Raw genomic sequence first — 23,176 nt, 5'->3', positions numbered from 1 at the left:
TATATATATATATATATATATATATATATATACACACACACACACACACACACACATACACACAAACACACTTTGGCTAATAGCCACTGATGGATCTCTGCTCCATATTTTTATCCAATCCCCTCTTGAAGTCGGCTATGCTTGCAGCTGCCACCACCTCCTGTGGCAGTGAATTCCACATGTTAATCATCCTTTGGGTGAAGAAGTACTTCCTTTTATCCGTTTTAACCTGACTGCTCAGCAATTTCATTGAATGCCCACGAGTTCTTGTATTGTGAGAAAGGGAGAAAAGTACCTCTTTCTCTACTTTCTCCATCCCATGCATAATCTTGTAAACCTCTATCATGTCACCCCGCAGTCGACGTTTCTCCAAGCTAAAGAGCCCCGAGCATTTTAACCTTTCTTCATAGGGAAAGTGTTCCAAAGCTTTAATCATTCTAGTTGCCCTTTTCTGGACTTTCTCCAATGCTATAATATCCTTTTTGAGGTGCAGTGACCAGAATTGTACACAGTGTTCCAAATGAGACCGCACCATTGATTTATACAGGGGCATTATTTATATTTCGATACTGGCTGATTTGTTTTCGATATGATACTGGCTGATTTGTTTTCGGTTCTCTTCCTAATAATTCCCAGCATGGCGATGGCCTTTTTTATTGCAATCGCACACTGTCGACATTTTCAGTGAGTTATCTACCACGACCCCAAGATCTCTCTCTTGGTCAGTCTCTGCCAGTTCACACCCCATCAACTTGTATTTGTAGCTGGGATTCTTGGCCCCAATGTGCATTACTTTGCACTTGGCTACATTGAACCTCATCTGCCATGTTGACGCCCACTCACCCAGCCTCAACAGATCCTTTTGGAGTGCCTCACAATCCACTCTGGTTCTCACTGGGGGTGTGCAAAAAAAAAAAAATCGGAAATAATCGGATTCGGAAATATATGGGGCCAAAATATTCGGAATACCGTATATTTCTGAATATCGGTACTCGGAATAGCCATATATACGGTAGATGTACGGGTATTTCCAAATATATGGCCCCATTATACCCTATGGCCATTGAAATCAGTGGCAAAATAGGGTATATTGGAAGCCGCCTGGAGGGGAGGAGGTTTGAGGGAGAGCCCCCAAATTTGCAGGGGACTCTCCCCTGCAAACCCCCCAAGTCCCAAAAAGATTGGGCCAGGGGGTCCCATTCCAGGTGCACCCAAAGAGGGTGCCCCATCCCACCATTATACCCTATGGGCCATAGAAATCAATGGCAACATAGGGCATAATTAGAGGCTACTGTGGGGCAGGAGGTTTGAGGAAGTTTCCCCAAAACTGCAGGGAACCTGCAGGGGACTCTCCCCTTAAAACCCCCAAGTCACAAAAAGATTGGGCCAGGGGGTCCAATTCCTGGGGCACCCAAAGCCAAACCTAACTTCACACCAGAGAATCTCTATAGGACCCAAATTCACTACATCCATCTATCTACTCTATGAACCCTGCTGGCCTGGAACCAATATAAACCCAGTTGCCAACGTCACTGCCACACAAAACACAATCTGCTCAAGGTCTGATGCCCAGATGCCAGCTCTCCAGCCCTGCCCCAAACAACGTGGGGAGAGCTGGCCAAGCACATCAAGCATGCTGGTTCTGGGTCTCTCACCCAGATGCCAGTTTCCCTGCCACAGAACACACAATCTACAGATGCCAACTCTCCAGCCGTGCCCCCAAACAACGCGGGGAGAGCTGGCCAAGTGCAACAAGCATGCTGGTTCTGGGTCTTTCACCCAGATGCAAGCTTCCCTGCCAGATCTGACTCAGGTCTTTCAACACCCCTTCCAAAATTAGTGGTTCTGGAACGGGCAAACACTTCTCATCTTCCACAGTGAAGACGGAGGCAAAAAATGCATTCACCTTCTCAGCCATTTTCCTATCCTCCTTCAGTAATCCTTTGACCCCTCGGTCATCCAAGGGCCCCACTGCCTCCCTGGCTGGTTTCCTGTTTCTAATATATTTGAAGAAATTTTGTGTTGGTCTTTATGTTTTCTGCAATATGCTCCTCATAGTCCCTTTTTGCCTGCCTGATCACAGTCTTGCATTGCATCTGTGATTCATAGCAGAGGTTCATTAAAAACAATATAAAATTATACAAGCAATCAATAAATCAGTCAGAAGTCAAGGAAGGAAACATGCACATGTGCATGAACTCAAACACTTTAACCACTTACAAACAGTCTAGGAAACTAAAAATGTCTTTATGTGGTGCCTTAAATTCAACAGAGTGACTCCTAGGCAAACAGATGAGGGAGGTAGTTCCACATATGGGGCAGAACAACAGAGAATCCACTGTCTCTCTTGCAGTTCTCACTTTATTTCAGAGAGTGGCAGAACAAAAGCAAGTTCCCTACTGATGATCTTAGGCTGGCAGGCAGGCAGGCAACCTCCACCTTTGAATACTGCAATGAAGCTGCTGTTAAAAACTTGGAAACTTCAGTTGATCCAAAATACAGCCATTAGTCTTTTGATTAGAGCTAACTGCTTTGAATCTACTACACCAGTTCTTAAACAACTTCACTGGCCTCACTATATTTGTTTCTGAGCTCAGTTCTGGTTCTTATCTTTAAATCCCTTCGTGTGTTGAGATCCTTGTTTCTCCTTGAATAGCCTTGTGTGATAACTGTGTTCTCTGGAGACTGTACCATCTCTAAGAGCTGCCTCCATTCTAAGGTAGGGTGTGCACAAAATAAATCAGTATTTTTCAGGTTTGGGTATACCAAACCCCCAAAATGTCTGTATATACTAATATTCCTGGGAAATTGGGAAATAATTGGTATTGCTGAATTTTTTTTGGGCTCCATACCTTCCCTCCCTGTGTCATGCTGCAGCCATGGTACACCTCAGCAAGGGAAGGGTAGGGAAGGTGTTTAAAGACACCACAGTCTTTTTAGATACCTTCCCTCTGAGTTGGGCCACTGCTGCTCGAGGAACCCAGAAGCAGCATGAGTTCACCTAGAAGGGGGTGAACTCATGCTGCTTTGGCAAGTGAAGCTGAGCCTGAATAAAAGCCAATTAACATTAGGTTTTATTTGGGCTTAACAAGATCGGTAGCCAAATCAGATTAGAGCACACACGCCTATTCTAGGGTCACTGTATTTCTGCTGGGAACCTGAAACCTACTGCTCCCCACAGGTCTTTCCAGCCACTGTTAAATGGGGGAACAATCACTGGCATCATTGGCAATATAATGTCATTCCCATTGTGTTGCCAGCAATGCTCAAAACTCCATGGTTAAACTGGAAGTGATGTTGGCACACACTTTTGTGCTGGAATTAATGCCATTACGTCATTTGAGTCTCCTACTGTGGTTGCAAGCCTTGTGATCGCAGTGCTATTCATCTAATTCATGGGCTTTTTCTATATTAAAACTCCCATGTTCTAGACTTTCCAGAAGATGTCAGAAAATAACCTTATTTGTTTATTTTCTGATAAATACATACGTACGTAAATCCATCTTATCCCTGCAAGGCACAACCCAAAGTGAATTATCTCACTTGACATGGACAAAGTGAGCCCCAGTCCTTTACCCCAGACAAAAAGTTCCTTCAGGTCCTCAGGCACAGAGGAGGGTGAGGCTGTACAGCTGATCTTTTTCAGCCTGGTTGCTCTGGCAGCCTTAAGAACATAAGAGAAGCCATGTTGGATCAGGCCAACGGCCCATCAAGTCCAACACTCTGTGTCACAAGTGGCAAAAAATTTTATATACACACATACACTGTGGCTAATAGCCACTGATGGACCTGTGCTCCGTATATTTATCTAAACCCTTCTTGAAGGTGGCTATACTTGTGGCCGCCACCACCTCCTGTGGCAGTGAATTCCACATGTTAATCACCCTTTGGGTGAAGAAGTACTTCCTTTTATCCGTTTTAACCTTTCTGCTCAGCAATTTCATCGAATGCCCACGAGTTCTTGTATTGTGAGAAAGGGAGAAAAGTACTTCTTTCTCTACTTTCTCCATCCCATGCATTATCTTGTAAACCTCTATCATGTCACCCCGCAGTCGACGTTTCTCCAAGCTAAAGAGTCCCAAGCGTTTCAACCTTTCTTCATAGGGAAAGTGCTCCAGCCCTTTAATCATTCTAGTTGCCCTTCTCTGGACTTTCTCCAATGCTATAATATCCTTTTTGAGGTGAGGCGACCAGAACTGCACACAGTACTCCAAATGAGACCGCACCATCGATTTATACAGGGGCATTATGATACTGGCTGATTTGTTTTCAATTCCCTTCCTAATAATTCCCAGCATGGCGTTGGCCTTTTTTATTGCAGACGCACACTGTCTTGACATTTTCAGTGAGTTATCTACCACGACCCCAAGATCTCTCTCTTGGTCAGTCTCTGCCAGTTCACACCCCATCAACTTGTATTTGTAGCTGGGATTCTTGGCCCCAATGTGCATTACTTTGCACTTGGCCACATTGAACCGCATCTGCCACGTTGACGCCCACTCACCCAGCCTCAACAGATCTCTTTGGAGTTCCTCACAATCCTCTCTGGTTCTCACCACCCTGAACAATTTAGTGTCATCCGCAAACTTGGCCACTTCACTGCTCACTCCCAACTCTAAATCATTTATGAACAAGTTAAAGAGCATGGGACCCAGTACCGAGCCCTGCGGCACCCCACTGCTTACTGTCCTCCACTGCGAAGACTGCCCATTTATACTGACTTTCTGCTTCCTATTACTAAGCCAGTTTTTGATCCACAAGAGGACCTGTCCTTTTACTCCATGACTCTCAAGTTTTCTAAGGAGCCTTTGATGAGGAACTTTATCAAAAGCTTTCTGGAAGTCAAGGTAAACAACATCTATCGGGTCGCCTTTGTCCACATGTTTGTTCACCCCCTCAAAGAAATGTAACAGGTTAGTGAGGCAAGATCTTCCCTTGCAGAACCCATGCTGAGTCTTCCTCAATAACCCGTGTTCATCAATGTGCCTACTCATTCTGTCCTTGATAATGGTTTCTACCAACTTTCCCGGTATTGAAGTCAGACTGACTGGCCTGTAATTTCCCGGATCTCCTCTGGAACCCTTTTTAAAGATGGGGGTGACATTTGCTACCTTCCAGTCCTCAGGAACGGAGGCAGATTTCAATGAAAGATTACAGATTTTTGTTAGAAGATCCACAAGTTCAACTTTGAGTTCTTTCAGAACTCTCGGATGTATGCCATCCGGACCCGGTGACTTATTAGTTTTTAATTTGTCTATCAGTTGTAGGACCTCCTCTTTTGTCACCTCAATCTGACTCAGGTCTTTCAACACCCCTTCCAAAATTAGTGGTTCTGGGGAGGGCAAAAAGTTCTCGTCTTCCACAGTGAAGACGGAGGCAAAAAATTCATTTAGCTTCTCAGCCATTTCCCTATCCTCCTTCAGTAATCCTTTTACCCCATGGTCATCCAAGGGCCCCACTGCCTCCCTGGCTGGTTTCCTACTTCTAATATATTTGAAGAAAGTTTTATTGTTGGTCTTTATGTTTTTTGCAATATGCTCCTCATAGTCCCTTTTTGCCTGCCTGATCACAGTCTTGCATTTGATTTGCCACAGCCTGTGTTCCCTTTTACTAATCTCACTTGGACTGGTTTTCCACCGCTTAAAGGAGTTCTTCTTACCTTTTACAGCTTCCATTACTTTGTTTGTTAACCATGCAGGCCTTTTCTTATGCCTGTTTGTGCCTTTCCTAACTTGTGGTATGTATTTTATCTGAGCTTCTAGGATTATAGTTTTAAATAGCATCCAAGCTTCCCCGAGGGTTTTGACCGTATGTACCTTTCCTTTCAGTTTCCTCCTCACATGCCTCCTCATCTCAGTGTATTTACCCCTTTTAAAGTTAAACGTGGTTGTGGCGGTCTTTTTGGACAACTCCCTATTTATGCAAATTGCTGTCTGTCAGAAAACTAGAAGATAGTGTGTGTTTTTTTCAGAAAGACTGCACTGTGATGTTAAGCTACAATGCTTGGTTTGATTTGCCTAGTTTTTGTATTTCTTTACATATAAATCTTGTTTTTAATTTGTTTTAAAATGTAAAAGATTGTGTGCTTGTTCATATTCCAGAATGGGTTATGTTAATGTAAATTGCCTTGAGCTTCTCGTAATCCTACTCTTTACAGGAGATATGTTTTAATAAATGTATGGGAGTAGGTGGTCCTTCATGGCAAAAAAATTCCACATAGAAAAGTGCTCACACCGAGAAAGATCATTATTTTTTACAAATATATTCTGTGTTGTTTTTATAGGAGCAAAAAAAGGACCAGATATTTGTTTTGAAATCGCCAATGCTAAAGGAGACAGATTTGGCAATTGTGGAATGTCAAGATCAAATTTTGTTAAATGCACCCAGGTGTAAGAGAGCCATTGTTTTTACTCTGTTCTTACATTAAGAGTGTGTTTGTGTTTCAATAATATCTCATTTGGGAGCTAAATTAAGTTTACTGCGTGTGCCCCCTTGTCCAACTAATCTGGGAGTTTGGGCTGGGTTGTCATCAGTATGCGGATGACACCCAGCTGTATCTGTTGATGGATGGACGGCCCTACAATGCCCTGGATATTTTATACAAGGCATTGGAGACCATGATTGGTTGGCTACTGCAGAGCCAGCTGAAATTGAATCCATCCATGATGAAGGTCATGTTCCTGAGCAACAGGACAGATCTGGGAATTCAGCTACCAGGCCTTCATGGGGCATCATTAGTGCCAGCACAAAGGGTGAGAAGTTTCAAAGTGATATTGGATGTGGAGGTCCAAATCACCAATGTTGCCAAATCAGCCTTCTACCACCTCTGCCTGGTTTGGCAACAAGTTCTTTACCTCTCCCCACCAAGACTTGGCTACAGTGATCCATGCAATGGTCACTTCCAGCTTAGACTAATGTAACTCGCTTTATGCAGGGCTGCCCTTGAATCTGATCCGGAAACTCCAATACTTGCAAAATGCAGCGGTGTCCCTTGACTGTGATGTCTGTGCAAGTGCACATTCATCCAGTGCTATGCCAATTGCACTGGCTACCCATTAAGTACCAGATCCAGTCCAAGGTGTTGGTGTTAACCTTCAGAGCCCTATGTGGCCAGGGACCAACATATCTGTGGGACCGCCTCTCCCAATTTCTGCCCTGTGGAGCTATATGCTTGACAGAGCTACATTTACTGGCAGTCTCTTGCCCAAAAGATGTCTGCCTGGCCTTGACTAGGGCCGGAGCTTTCTTCACCCTGGCCCCAGCCTGGTGAAATATGCTCTCAATTGAAATAAGGACCCTGTGGAACTTATTACAGTTGCATAGGGCCTGTAAAATGGAGCTGTTCCACCAGGCTTTCAGCTAACCACCAAGTGACCACACACTTTGCCCCCCCCTGTCCAAACTGCCCTCATATTCTCCTGATGTTGTATAGGGCAATGGTTTCCATCAACAGTAACGGGACTATTATTATGTCTGTGCCTATCTGCTCTTCAATGCAAGTATGGATTTTTACTGGCTTGCCATCTGTTTCTTAATAATTGGATTTAATTGCCTTTGGTTTTATGATCTGGTTTTATTGTTTATATTTTTGTTGTGACCCACCCTGAGCCTGCTTGTGAGTGTGGTGGGATAGAAATAAGTAAATAAATAAGATTTTAGTGATTTGTTTTAAAAAGTTGAATGTTTTAAGTCAAAAGTCATTCTAATAGATCATTATTTAACCCATATCAATAAAACTGCCATGAACAAGTAGTATCTATACAATTAAATCATTTGAACCAATTAGCCTGGAGAAAAACATCCTGCCACTTTCACAGAAGATTAATGACTACATAGTGATGAGCATCTTTCTCCTGAAGCTTACATCCAGAACCAGCAGGGTATTTTATGGTCCCTCATAGGCCGTTTTCCCACTAGCGTTTGCTCCGTCGTAGCGCCCCATTTACCTCCGGATCTTCTCTTGGATTTCCCACATGCTGCTCCGGCGCTGCGGTTTGCTCCGGCGCTACAGGGATTTTACGCCGGAGTATGTTTTCCAGCATGTTGCCGGAGTTTCCGAAAAGCTCCGGATCCACTCCGGATCCACTCAGCGGAGTTTGCTGTGGGAAATCCATCCACGCCGGATCGACTGCTTTGTGGGCGTCACCCTCCCCCTTTTCCGTCCTCCCACCCCATCCACCCTCTTGGCCAATCATCACCCTTTCGCGGCGCTTCCCCGAAGTGCCGGCGCGTCCATTTTTTTTTTAAAAAAAGCATCTCAGTTTTGCGTAATAGCGATATTACGAAATAACAACCCCTCCCGGAATAGCCTCGTTTGCAGTTTTTTTTTGCAATGTTGCGCTGTCTCTCCGCTGTTACACCATTTCAACAGTGGATGCATTAATGTTTTTTTATTTTTTTCTTACTTCACTAAACCGGTCATTACGAGTGATGTTTCGTTACTTCGTAGTTGCGTTACAAATAACACATTTCGGCGGATACGTGATTATTGATAATATGCATTATTATTGGTAGGGTGTTAGGTTTGCGAGACTCTGATGGGTGCTATGGCGAGGGTCTCGCGAGAATTGCGGACGATACATTATAGTTGAGGGTGTTGGGTCTCGCGAGAATTGCAGCTGCGGAGCTAGAATCAGGGAATCGCCCACATCATGCTGCCGATGCTAGTGGCCAATCATGAGGCGAGAAGCAGCTGTCGTCACAATTTGCAGGAGCCGAACAGAACACTGGGAGGAAGAAGGGACAGATATTGCTGGCCGCCATTGAGCATCTTACTCCCGCCACCGCACAGCAGGTCCGTTTAAGAGAAGCTTGACTTTTATCTTTTATCGCAATAGCGATACTTCGTACCAACGAAACTACAAAACGTAAGTGGTTGGCCGGTGATAGGGAGCCATGGGGAAAACCTTAATGAAACCGCCCCTAGATGAAGGGAGACGTTGGTGTTTGGCACTTATTATACCCGCGACACTCCTCCGCCTTCTGCCTCCCTCCCCCCCCCCCCCCGCTTGCGTGGTACTGTTGATTTCTCTGCATTGCTATAGGTTCAAGCGGCGTGAACCCAAGCAGTGCGTTGCAGGAACAGGAACACAGCCAGGTTTTTACTGATGGACATCCAGGCGAGGAGTCATTTCGGGGTAAGTGCGGCCTGCAGTGCTTCTGATAAGTCTTATGTGGAATGTGAAAGCTTTCAGTGGAACTTAGATGCATTGCCCAGCTTACAATTGCTGAGCCATTGACCCTGCGTTTCCTGCTTCATGTATGAGCAGAACTGCCCCTGAAGACATGTTATAGCACAGATTTTTAAGGTAAGCATGGGCTTTGCGGCACTAGCCATGGAGAGGGATGAGTGTGGTGTCAATTTCAATTCCAGGTGACTTTGAGGAGGAAGAAGGGTGCTTTATCCAGAGGGGAGGACCTGGAAAGCCGTCTGGATCATGAAGATGCGATGGAGTGCTTTGACCGAATGCTGGCTTCTGAAGAACGCTGGTTCACTTTGCGGGGAGAGCGTGACACAGGCTTGGTAAAGAATTTCGAGCAGGCCTCAAGGTAGACTGTGGATGTTATGAGGGCAGCTGTTGATATGCGAGGCAGCATTGCCCAAATTTTTAGGGAAGGTCGGGCACAGGGAAGGGTGGGTGAGGCACCAGCCACTGCAACATCTCCTCCATATGCAGCATCTCCAACTCAGGTCGTGATCAGAGAGCTTGGACTGCAGTACTACAGCTTTACCACTTTGTGCCACGGGGCTCCTCTAGTATCTCTGGTATTTTATGGCACAATGGCCTGGCCTGACGAAGTGATATTTGTGTCAGATCCAGCCCTCATTCCAAATGACTTTGTCACCTCTGGCCTAAGATAAGTGTTTGTCAGGTGCTAAAGACTGCTAGTGTGAGGGAGTTCACCACCTAGGCAGCTGATTCGACTGCTGAAATGGTGACCCATTAGGGTTTTCAAGGGAAGAGCCATTCATAGGTAGTTTCCCCTTGCCTGCCTGTGTCACCACCCTGGTATTCCTTGCTGGTCTCCCATCCAAACACTAACTAGGGCTGAGCCCTGCTTAGCTTCTGAGATGGAACATCAGGCTAGCCTGAGCTGCCCAGATCAGGGTGGAAACCTAAAAAGTGTGTGTGTGGCGGAAATCCTCAGAATGTGTCAGAAGTCCTGATTTTTTGAACTGCACGGATGTCCTTTAGAAATTAAATATCGTGTTTTTTAAAAGTCTATTAGCTTGGAACCATAGGGCTCAGTACGAAATAAGGCATAGTGGGTTTTGGATAAGGCTTTTTCTTCCTCCCTTCCCCCGAATTCTTTTTCTGCACTTGCTATAGTTGCTTCACTTGCCAAGTCCTTTTTCCACACATAAGTGACTTTTGCTTTAATCAGGGAGGCCACCTGTCTTTCAAGAAGATCCCTAATAAAGTCTGAATGTAAACCATTTGAACCCTTCACAAGCCAAGATATCAGCTTCTCCTTGAACCCACCCAAAATACATTGGGAAACCAATTTATAAATAAATTGGCAGCTTCACCTAAAATGTGACTGCAGCGAAACTCATGGGCCACTGCCTTCAGATATAGCTTGCCCGGTTTTGGCAGAGCCTGCTGTCTCCTGCACCCTGCTCAAGTGGCAGTGTTGCGGCTTCCCGTAGGGGCAAGATGATGTTATTTCATTGATTACATGTTGTGCATGTTGTTATTGATGATGTTATAATAAAGTTATGTTTTGCAAAGGTCCCAGCTCGGTGTTTAGGTAAAGAAAAACGATATCTTAAGGTTTCAAGATTAACAATGATTTATTACAAATGACAAACTTATATACAACTTTAAACATATATACAACTTCATTCCTCCAACCCCCCACCCCTGGGCCGCTCCTGCCTCCGGACATGCCGCTCCAGGGCGTCGATCCGGCGTGTGAAGGCGCTCACTGGAATTTAGAAAAGAAGCAAGTAAGTGCAACGCCCTCAGTAATGTACGCACAGCAGTCCATCACTCACAAGAACCACCCATCCTGCAAAATAGTGAGCACTCACACGCTGAGCGGCAGAGGGCCTCCAGCCGGGCGATGGCCTCCAGCGGTGCCTCCGGTGCTGGGCGCCGCTCGAGGGCCTCGATTCTTTGGGTCAGGGACTCAATCTCCGCCGCTGCTGGCCGCCGTTCGAGGGCCTCGACCCGTTGGGTGAGGGCCTCCATTTCTGGCGCTGATGTGCGCCGCTCGATGGCCTCGATCCGGCTAATCAGGGCCTCGAGACGGGCAACGGTAACCTGTGCTTGCTGCACCGGCTCCTCCACCACTGAAATGCAAGCACACCATGCATGCACGTTAGAAAATTATAGGCATGTGTGCATTGTATAGCACATACAATGCACACATAGCATGTGTGCATTGTATAGGCATGTGTCCATTGTATAGCAACATTAGTTCGCAGTGCCCTGAGAGGCAGCTCAGCAAACCCACCTGCCTCTCTGGCCGGATCACCGCCCTCCTCCCGCGGGACTTCTGGGCTCACACCGCCTAAGATTTGCAAAAGTAATCATTAATTTTTTTTTCTGAACGCCCTGCGCACATCGCTTTTTAATGCCTCTAATGTGCAGTAACCCAGAGGTGGCTGCTTTGTCAGGTAATGTACCTTCTTGCTCCTCAGTACCCTGCTGCTCATCCTCCTCTCCCCCCAAGGCTGAGCCTGGCCGCTCTGCCTCGCCTCGTGGCCCTAGAGACAGGTAGTTAGTGCACTCCTGTACTCATCTGACAGGGCGGCTAACAAGGGCTGCAACATCATATTTATTAGAAACTTGCATGCCATGCCTATTGATTTCTATCTGCGGCTCAGCTCAGCGAACTCACCGGCCTCCTCAGCGCCTCCCGCCTCCTCAGCGCCTCCCGCCTCCTCAGCGCCTCCGGCCTGCTGGGCTGCTGGGCTCACACCGCCTAAGATTTGCAAAAGTAATCATTATGTTATTATCTTGAACCCCCTGCGCACATGGCTTATTGATGCGTTTACTGCGCAGTAACCAAGAGGCGGCCGCTTTGTCAGGTAATGTACCTTCTTGCTCCTCCGCACCCTGGTCCTCCTCTCCCTCCGATGGTGGGCCTGGCCGCTCAGCCGCGCCTCGTGGACAGGTGTCAACTAGAAAAAAACCAAACAATGAAACTCATACATGCAAGTGGTGTGAATGAAAGCACACATCATATGTGAAAAATGCACTGTAACCTGCAGGTAATATGTACTGGATCAGGACGGCACATCAGGAAATAGAATGGGGTGGGGGCGGGGTGTTGGATCCACTTAAGGAGGTTTCTGTGATCACCCATGCCCCCCCCCCCCCCATTCCACCAGGAATGCTCAGCAGAGCATAGGAAGGTTTGGGTGTTTGATCCACTTAAGGAGGTTTCTGTGATCACCAATGCCCCCCACCCCCCATTCCACCAGGAATGCTCAGCAGAGCATAGGAAGGTTTGGGTGTTTGATCCACTTAAGGAGGTTTCTGTGATCACCGAAGCCCCCACCCCCCTATTCCACCAGGAATGCTCAGCAGAGCATAGGAAGGTTTGGGTGTTTGATCCACTTAAGGAGGTTTCTGTGATCACCGAAGCCCCCACCCCCCTATTCCACCAGGAATGCTCAGCAGAGCATAGGAAGGTTTGGGTGTTTGATCCACTTAAGGAGGTTTCTGTGATCACCAATGCCCCCCACCCCCCATTCCACCAGGAATGCTCAGCAGAGCATAGGAAGGTTTGGGTGTTTGATCCACTTAAGGAGGTTTCTGTGATCACCGAAGCCCCCACCCCCCTATTCCACCAGGAATGCTCAGCAGAGCATAGGAAGGTTTGGGTGTTTGATCCACTTAAGGAGGTTTCTGTGACCACCCATGGCCACCCCACATTACAGTAATAAGGCAGTAATAAAGAAGGGAGGGGTGTGTGTGGCGTTTTTGTGTTGTGTGTGTGTGTGGTGTTACTCACAATCATGATGACGGTCCTCCCAACGGGGCCGCCCCGCCAACTCCCAAAGACGCACCATGGCGTCATGGTAAGGCGTCCTGCCTGACGCCCTGGGGATACCGCCCCAAGCTTCAAGGCTAGCCATGAAGCTGCAGCGGAGGCGTTTGATTTTTGACCGGCACTGCGCGGCAGTCCGGTCAAACCCCCTCCGCTGCAGCCTCCGGGCTATCGCCGCATAGATGTGGCTTGTGTTGAGGTGGGTGCTGGACATTACATCGGCCGCGTGCCCGCTCCTCTCAACAATAGCGAGCATAGCCAGCACCTCCTCCCGCTGCCAGAACGTCCCTCTCCTTCCCCTGGCTGCCATTTCGAACTAACGCTCTTTCGATGTTGCGAAATAGCAGCCTTCCCTTTCTGATTTGATTTATCCAATCATGTGGAAGGCATATCCTGATTGACAAGGCAAAAACAGACCCAGGCCAGAAACACGTGTCAGAAACCCATGGTGCACCAAAAAACTACCCCCCCCCACAACCACCACCAAAGTAAATGAACGCGGTGCAGTTTATAATGCTCAAAACTTTATTCGCTGTAACGGGAAGCAGCCTAAGTAAACGCAGGCATAATGATAAGAAATATGTAGCATTACTGGGTGGAAGTATCTACTCCGGAACCACTAAGCGGAGTTTGCTGTTGGAAATCCATCTTTTTTTTTTAAAACTTAACAGTTTTGCGTAGTAGCGATATTTCGAAATTAACAAGGGGGAAAAAAAAAACCCCTCCTGGAATAGTTCCCCCCCCCTTCTCCAGTATACATTATACATTATGGTCGATACATTATGGTTGATAGCATGTTTGGTCTCGCGAGAAATTCATGGGTGTTGTGGCGAGGGTCTCGCGAGAATTGCGACCGCTGAATGAGGATCAGGGAATCGCCCACATCACTGTCAATTAGCCAATGCTTGGAGGCTGCAAATGCTAGTGGCCAATCATGAGGCGAGTGGCAGCTATCGTCACAGCTTGTATGAGCCGAACAGGACACTGGGAGGAAGAAGGGACAGATTTGGCTGGCCGGCATTGATCAGCTTACTGCCTCCACCGCACAGCAGCTCCGTGCAATGGCGTCCAGCGGCAGGGCAATGGGGGCTCGTGGAGTTTCTTGGCGGGAGGCAGAAACAGAAGCCTTGTTGTCCATTTGGGTTGAGGATAAGATCCAGAATGCGCTGGCCTCTAACCGCAAAAACACCTATGTCTACGAGGCTATATCTAAGGCCATGCATGCCATGGGACACAAGAGGTCGGCGCTTGAGTGCCGAACGAAGACCAAGGGCTTGCGCGCGGACTACAGGAGATGCGTTAGCCACAATGCAAAGACTGGAGTATCCCCAGTTTACTGCGCTCACTTTGACGTGCTGCACCGCATCCTTAAGGATGATAAGTCCGCGCGTCCCCCCGACATGAGGAGAAGCTGGACGGCGAAGTATTACAAGGCAAACAAGGAAAACTTGCCGCTTCTGGGATCAGATAACATCGTTTCCGCTGACCTCCAAACAATCAACGCCGATGATCTCCGCACGCACACCACTGTGTCACCTCCAGGTGAGTATCAGGGCGATGCAGTGCCCCTGAGCCCTGTACTTTTCTGTGTATGGGGTTCCGTTCTCGCCCCTAAGGAAACCCACGCAGAGGATTCCTCAGTATATATGTGGGTCGCTGTGGGTTCGCCGGTGATTGGGAGGCATGGGGGAAACCTTAATGGAACTTCCCCTAGATGAAGGGAGACGTGGATGCTTGCCTCACTGTACTGTGCACTTATTAGACTCGCAATACTTCTGTGCCTTCTGCGTTAACACTGCTGATTTTCCTGCATTCCTATAGGCTCAATCATCCTGACCACAAGCGATGCGTCGCAGGAGCAGGAACAGAGCCAGGAATTTAGTGCTCAACAACCAGCAGAGGAGTCCTTGCCGGGGGGTAAGTGCCTCTGATTAGTCTTCTGTTGAATGTGAAAGCTTTCAGTGGGACTCGGAATTACTGCCCAGCTTACAATTGCTGACACTGATGCTGCTCCTGAACACATGTTATAGTGAAGAACTTTACGGTAGGCAGGGCTTTTCAGCACTTTGCACGTTAAGGAATGAGTGTTGTATCAATTTCAGGTTGCTTTGAGGAGGGAGAAGGGTGCAGTATTCAAACCGGAGAATCTGGGGATGCTGTCCTCTCGGAGCAGGAAACAGAGGAAGGAGGTATGTTTCGGGGATTTCTGCGTAAACTGCAGCAGCGGTGCCAATGCCTGCAGCACAGTAGTGCAGCTTGTAACATAGCTGAAACAATGGGTGCACTGCCAGAGTTCTCCAGGTAATGTACTCCTTCCATCCTTCTTCTTTCAGATGCTTCAGGAGATCATCTGCCGGTGTCATCAGCACAGCAAAGAAAGGAAGAGAGTGCGCAGAACGAAGCTCAACGTCAGCGAAGGGTTGCCTTGCTTAATAATGTGGCTAAGGAGATGATGATTCAAACCCGTCGGGATCACGAAGACACAATGGAGCGGTTGGACCGTATGCTTGAAGCTGAAGAACGCAGGTTCTCAGTGCAGGGGGAGCGTGATACACAGAACAGGGAGGCTTTTGAAAAGGCAACAAGGGAGACTGTGGATGTTATGAAGGCAGCGGTTGATATGCTAGGCAGCATTGCCCAAATTTTTAGGGAAGGTCGGGGACAGGGAAGGGTGGGTGAGATACCAGCCACTGCAACATCGCCACCATATGCAGCATCTACACCATCCGTCACACGTAGGCAGCTGCACCTGGATTGTGACTGCAGCTATAATCGGGGCACTCTGCCGTCAGATATGGAGTACCCAGTTTTGGCAGAGGAATCTATGCCTGAAAGTCAGCCACTCCTCTCTGTGCCTGAGAGTCACAACCCCACGTCTGTGCCTGATACTCAGACCCTACCGTCTGTCCCTGAAAGTCAGAGCGTCCTGGCTCCTGCACCCTGCTCCAGTGGCAGTGTTGCGGCCTCACGTAGGGGCAAGAAACGATCCTGCACAGGGAAGCAGAGGATGTATTTTGAGCCCTGAAAGCACTCCCTTTGGAACATCTGATGATAACTCCATTGGATTATTGTTAGGCTGCCCCTAAGGTGCACTGCTGTCTATGACAGATGCTTCTTATGTTGCTGTTTTCCAGCAATGTCCCATTCATGGGTACCAGAACCAATGCCCATCAAGGGAAGGTGTGAGTTGCAGGCATTGTTTACATGTTGTGCATGTTGTTATTCATGATGTTTTTTCATTGGTTATACCTGTTTATATGATGTTATTTCATTGTTCACATGCTGTGCATGATGTCATTTATGATGTTATTTCAGTGTTTATGCCTGCACAGGCAGTGTGCTCCTAGCTATTGCTTTGTTCCTCTGATGTTTACGCACTTTTATTAAAGTTATGTTTGCACTTCTCCCTGTTCAGTGTCTAGGTAAAGGAAAACGACACCTTAAGGTTTCAAAAGTAACAATAATTTATTTGAACAAACAACACATTTAAGAGAATGAAACTTTATTCCCCAACACCCCCACCCCTCCCAGCACCCCCACCCCTGCTTTGTCAGGCAATGCACCTTATTCCCTCAGGCCAACCAGCTGAGGGCCCTCATCATCCTCTTCCACCAGGGGTGGGCCTGGCTGCTCTACCGCGCCTCCTGGACGGTTGTCGACTGCGGTTGGATATAGAAAAGAAAAAAGTAATTAGACTCATGTGAATGAAAGCACACAGCAGCTGTGAGAAATGCACTGGAATCTGCAGTGCCACTTATTGGACCAGTAATATCATAACAGGGGAGGGTGGCTGGTGGGGGGATCCGCAGAAACACCATGCATTACAGCTCTTTTCTTAGCAATAGCATAAGAAAATGTAAATTTCTTGAGCCTTCTCCTTTATGGTTGTAGGATTGCATATTACATCTAATAGGGGAGGGCTGCAACCACACCTGGATCAATAGCGCTTTTATAACAAACTGCCCATGATCTGTGCGTGTGAGAAAGAAGATATTATATGAACTGCCTGAAGTAGCGCCATTGTTGTGCATCTGATTGTTCAACTCTTTTAATATTGCCTCTTTACTGCCTATGTTATGCTGTTAGCTGCCTCGAGTCTGTATGGAATGGGCAGGATATAAGTATAATGTAAATAAATACATACAACTACAAATTTTATTTGATTTAACATATTTATAAAAAAATTTCCCAGTAGCTAGAATGTTCAACAGCAAATTAAAATACAAACAATAATAATGAAAATATAAACAAAGCACAAAAAAGCCATAGAACATTTTAAGTAATTTATTTATTTAGTATCCAAATAGTTCCTGATAAGAATGGTTTTACACCAGCAGGGCTTATCAGAACTGGGATGGGTGGGTGTGGGTGGTAGTCTGTGCACAGACCTGGTGCCTCCCCCTGGCACACATCCCACCAGTAAGGCATATCAGAAACTAGAAGGGTGAGGGTGGGTGAATGAAAATATAAACAAAGCACAAAAAAGGCATAGAACATTTTAAGTGATTTATTTATTTAGTATCCAAGTAGTTCCTGATAAGAATGGTTTTACACCAGCAGGGCTTATCAGAACTGGGATGGGTGGGTGTGGGTGGTAGTCTGTGCACAGACCTGGTGCCTCCCCCTGGCACACATCCCACCAGTAAGGCATATCAGAAACTAGAAGGGTGAGGGTGGGTGGGGAAATTGTACTGTACTGCCATAAAGCAGTAATAAAGAAGGAAGGGGTCGCTGCCAGAAAGTGCAAAATCAAAATTCATCCATCCAATCATGGGGAAGGCATTTTATGATCGGCAAGGCAAAAACAGAGCCAGCCCAGGAGCACGTGTAGGACCACCGGTGCACCGAAATATTGCCCCCCCCCCCAACCGCAACCAAAGTAAATGAACACTATGCAGTTTATAATGCCCAAAGCTTTATTCGCTGAAACGGGAAGCAGTATAAACAAACGCAGGTATAACGTTAAGGCGATTATACATATAACGGTTGAAACAGCGTAACTTCGCAGCACCGGAAAAGCAGTCTTTCATTCAAGGGCAGCGGCAGCGAGAGCCATGGGGGACGGAAAGCCGAAGAATCATCTCCTTTGATAAATATATTCTGCGACAGCATCCCGCACAGCCCTCCCACTCTCTAACTGCCTCCTGTTTATAACCCTGAAGTCTGGTTCTTCTTGGTCTGGGAGGAGTGTTATCTCCTTATCTGGAATGTCCAGGTTGACCGCATGTCCCTTTCCCTCACAAATATTGTGCAGAGTCACAGATGCGGTCACGATGGAGAAAATACTCCGGTACTGCGCGTTCATTCGCGTTAGCAGGACACGCCAGCGAGCCTTAAGCCTCCCGAAAGCACGCTCCACCACGTTCCTGGCCCTGGCGTGTTTCTTGTTAAAGTGCTTCTGCACGGGCCCGACGGGTGTCCTGTACGGGGTCATCAGCCACGGTCTAAGGGGGTATGCTCCGTCGCCCAATACAAGCGCAGGTATGGTTACATTTCCCAAAGTCACCGTGGGGTTCCCCGGAACCCAGAGCCCTGCATCATTGCCAGAGCAGAGATGGCTGTTCGCGAGAACAAAGGCATCGTTGGTCTTTCCGCTGTGGCCGAACTCTGCATCCACGAAGCGTCCTGTGTGATCAACCGTGCCTTGGAGGATCATGGAGCAGAACATCTTCCGGTTGCAGAACTCCTCCGATTTGCCCCCAGGCGCCCGTATCGGGATGTGCGATCCATCCAGAGCAGCCACCGTATGCGGCATACCGAGCTTACCGAAACCGTCCATAATCTGTAGAGAAATGGAGCACAATGGATCAGGGATATTTCAACTTCCACTGTATTAGCAATAGAGAATCACATCAGGGTCAGATATATCGATGTTACGTTATAACGCAAAACTAGGGAAAAGAAAAAAAAAATACACACCGTTCCGATGTCGTCACCGAGGCACACGACCTTTGAGAACAAACGTTTCTCGATGGCTTCGCAGATCTCCATCACAATCCCATGGACGGTGGTAACGCCGATCCCGAACTGCGCACCGACTTCCCGATAGGCGCTTCCGGTAGCGAGGTACCACAGCGCTACCGCGAGCCGCTTCTCAGGGTGGACCGGAGACCTCATCCTTGTGGTTTGCCTTTCCAGCTTGTCCTTCAAAGCGGCATAAATCTCCATAAAGGTCCCTCTGGTCATCCGGAAGTTATCCAGCCATTGCTCGTCGCCCCAGTACACAAGCACAAAGTTCTCCCACCAGCCGAGTTCACGGGGGAACACCCAATACCTGGGCGCGAACCGGATACCGGCAAGGTAGTGCCATCTACGTTGCTGGCGGCGACTGCCACCTCTAATCAGCCGAAGCCGGTCAGACTTCCTAGAGGCGGCCAGAGGTTTCGGTGATCCAAGTCCATGAGCGAGGAGTCTTTCTCCGGCGCGGAGCACTTGGCGCGCGGCGTAGATACACAAAATCAGAATATCCACTGCTGAATAAAGCAGCGCCATAGTCTCGTCATCAGGATTCTCCATTGTGAATGCTTCTGACGATACGAGGCAGTGTGGAGGACGCCGCTGCGGCCAGTATTAAAACAGAACCATCACGTGATTGTTTGCCCGCGAAAAAGGGGATTCTCTATCACGTTGTCGCGTTGTTACGTTGTTACGTTGTTGCGTTGTTACGTAATTACGCAACTAGAATGACGTCTAAAAAAAAATGATTGACAGGGCATCGACTCCAGTCGATGCCACTGGGAAAACGCCGGTGGGAAAACGATTTGAGCCGGCGCTTCAGGGAGGGCGACTCCGCAAAGAGTCACTAGTGGGAAAACGAAAAAAGTGATCCGGAGATAATTGCGCCGGGGAATAAGGGGAGCAAACGCTAAGTGGGAAAACGGCCATAGAGTTTGCTCACATTTAAGCAACGTGAGCAAATGCCATAAAAGGAATGCATGTTTGTATAAATTTCACAATATGGGTTGTATATTGGCATTTATTTAGGGCAAGACTATTCATAATGGTGGTGGACATTTGTCTTTCCCATTCTCATATGAAGAGGGAGGGCTTTTGTAGAAAGAGCACGTGGGGAGATGAACCCAGCCTTGCCTCCTCTCAGTTTGTTTCTCAACCCATTTTCTCCATTCCCAGCCCATGTCCAGAACTGAGAAATATGTCTGGAGCAAGCAGTAGCAGTGCGATACAGTTGGGACTGGGGAAAGTGGAGTATGCCTGATCATTGTGCTCCTTTTTAAAATTAAAGTAATACAGATTTACAGATCTAACATACACACACACACTCCATTTTATGTGAACAGTAGAGTGATGGTTTTATCATTTTTGCTTTGACACTTATCCTGGTCTTTTCCACGCTTTCTCTTATGTTTGTTTTTACTGTAATTCATTTTTTGCAGTGATAGTTTGTGTGGGAAGCTTCATTGTACATCTTTCAATCATGAGAATCTTCCTTCCCAAATTTACATCCAGAACCAACAGGGTGTTTCATGTGTGACTACTGATTTTGACTTAGGATCAGATGTCCCTGATCCATCTCTGGTTCAGAAAGGCACAGCTTGTAAAGAAGGGAAGGTATGATTCTTACTTGCTTTTTACTCATTACTATTCATGTGCCAGTTGTACTTTTGCAAGGCAAATCTTCTCAGAATGTTCGGCAACAGGCTGGAGCTTTGGCCCTCACCACAGGAACAGGGGGGAGGATGCCTGGGGCACATGTGCCATGATGTTATTTCTGGGGGAAACTGGATGTGACATTACATCACTGTAGGAATTAAAAGAAAGTATGGTAAAACCCAGCCACTTTTCCCCAGAATTAATGATGCGTGTGTTTTTCTTATTTTTCTACCGCTATTGCTCTGACCGGTGGTGGGCAAAAAGAGTTACTAGGGCTCCTGCACTTGATTTGAGGCCTTCTTGGTAACTACACCAATTCTTTGGAACAACCCATTAGAAGAAATTCAGATGGCACTCTCATTTTCTGTCTGTAGGAAGGCATGAAAGCCATAATCTTCTAGAAGATTCAACTGAAAGCTTCTGAAAGCTTTTGAAAAGAATGTTGAGAACATCACTCAGATGGAAAATGAGTTAATTTGGCCAGATTTGTATCTGTAAAGTTGATTTCTTTGGGTTTGATATGAAATGCTAGTATTGAATATATTGCCAATTTGGAATTTGTAAACCAAAGCTATGGATAAAAACAGGCTGGAAATATTTATTTATTTAGAGTTTTAGATAGTTTATTAAAATCTCAAAAGTAATACAAAAATAAAATACATTTAAAAAATAAACCTCAAAATTACAAAGCAAAACTGCAAAATAATATATTTAAGTAACTTTCCCATAGTCTTTTTCCCACTGCAGCCTTCCTTGTATTCTGTAAAACTCTCCTGAAGGTTAGTGGAACCTTCCATACAGTGTAGGATGCGACACAGGGACAGAAGAGGAACTAAGTGAAGAGAAGTGGGGATCCCTGTCTCATGAGAATGCAAAGTGCATTCCACTCAGACAAGGATATTTTTTAATTCGATCTTCTGTTTCCTGCATTGCTTTTTTGTATTTAAGATTGCCAACTTTAAAAAAAAAAACATATCTCTGTATGTTTATCACCTAGTCATGGGGAAAAGTTGAGCAATTTCGGTTGTTTGGGTTCTACATCATTTAGCTATTAAAGACCATGAAAGAAATCAGACTTGTTTTTATATAGGCTTATAATTAACCTGAGCTCACACTAGTGGAGCATGAACTCATTGATCTATTAAGGTATTATCTATTCAGAATGACAGTGGCTCTTCCAGAGTCTCAGGTTATGGTATTCACATCACCTACTATGTGATTCTTTTAACTTGGTGTGCTAGGGACTGAAGCTGAGATGTGAGGACCCTGCCCCCTCCTCTAGCCAAGGCCCTTAGAAAGTAGGGTTCTACTCTTATTTTAGCTGTTTTAATAAGCACCCCATTTTACAGTCTTCGTGCCACGGAGATCTGAAACTTGGGAAGTCTTATAAAGTTACCTGGGTTCAGCCATGACACTAGAAATTCCCAGAAAGAAGAGGATGGTTGTGCTGGAATTAAAAACTGATGAAGTGCAATCTCCTTGAGGTCAGTGAAATATTGTTCTCAAAAACAAAAGACTTTTTCATCAACGGAGACATCACCCAATATCCTGATATATCCCAGAGCTGACTGACTGCCCAACCCAAGGAAGCTGCTAGTTCATTAACCAGCTCCCAGTTCCTCTTTTGCTTTTCTTAATCAAGAAGGACACTGATATAATTAATTTGTCCTCCATCCTGTTTCAGGAGCTATCTTGTTTCACCCAAACTGTTATGGCCATGAAGATCTAGCTCACTTCAACCTAATTAAAGTATGTTAATCATATTACCTTGCCCAGGCTCTTGGTGTCCATACAGATTTGGTTTGCCATAGCCTAATCAAGGAATTTTCCCCAGTTTTTCCTGCCAAAGTTTGACAGCAGTTTACTTTAAACCAGCCACTGAGATTCAAACTTCTTATCTTGACCCAATCCAAAGCCAGGAAGGCCAAACCCAAAAGACCTCATGCCCTAACAAATTGTTCCTCAGATCTCCAGTCCCAATTTCTGCTGGTCAGAGCTCTGGCCTCCTTCTGAGAATCCCTGTTACACTCTGCAGGTTTTTTCTCCCCTTTTCCTCCTTGATACCTTGGACCTCCACTGCATCTGCCCCTCTCCAGAACTCAAGCCCAGGATTTAAGGTTGTATGCTCCTTCCCTGAAGCTTCCTAATATTCTCTCTTCTACCTTTTATAATTGTGCCATCTTGCTGGTGTGTGTGTGTGATTGCTTAGGAAATCAGTTCTCAGGTTCCTAAGGTAGGTTCTTTACATCTTTATTTTTATTTTGTATACAACAGACTTATTTGTTTGTATTTACAGTCACTCTCTTCATAATTTTTGCAGGCCTGTGTTGATTTCAAGTGTGTGAATTCAAGCTTGCTCGGTTATAACTGTGATGTAGCAAACAAATGTAATGGCCGTGCAGTAAGTAAAACAATTACGATGATGCTATTACAAGTAGAGAATAAAGATATTGTATCTAGAGACATCAATCAATTCAAACTGCTGGGAAAGAAAAAATTGAACTTCTGTGGTAACATGAACTACTTGCTATGGCAAGGGTAATATGAATCTTTATATCCTGAA

At 46.3% G+C, this 23,176-nt stretch overlaps 1 protein-coding gene across 3 annotated transcripts in view; it reads left to right on the top strand.

The window, feature by feature from the left end:
• Positions 1 to 23,176, top strand: part of LOC132573753 (disintegrin and metalloproteinase domain-containing protein 9-like) — a 56,795-nt gene that overhangs the window by 24,577 nt on the left and 9,042 nt on the right. For all 3 annotated transcript variants that reach the window (XM_060241468.1, XM_060241469.1, XM_060241470.1), the window contains 3 exons: positions 6,284 to 6,389; positions 20,397 to 20,571; positions 22,934 to 23,014. In XM_060241468.1, the coding sequence (XP_060097451.1) occupies positions 6,284 to 6,389; positions 20,397 to 20,571; positions 22,934 to 23,014 (362 nt within the window). The remainder of the gene's footprint in view (positions 1 to 6,283; positions 6,390 to 20,396; positions 20,572 to 22,933; positions 23,015 to 23,176) is intronic.

The sequence above is a fragment of the Heteronotia binoei genome, chromosome 6, assembly GCF_032191835.1.
Source record: "Heteronotia binoei isolate CCM8104 ecotype False Entrance Well chromosome 6, APGP_CSIRO_Hbin_v1, whole genome shotgun sequence".
NCBI classification, from domain to species: domain Eukaryota; kingdom Metazoa; phylum Chordata; class Lepidosauria; order Squamata; family Gekkonidae; genus Heteronotia; species Heteronotia binoei.
This window is presented reverse-complemented; position numbering and strand designations above follow the sequence as displayed.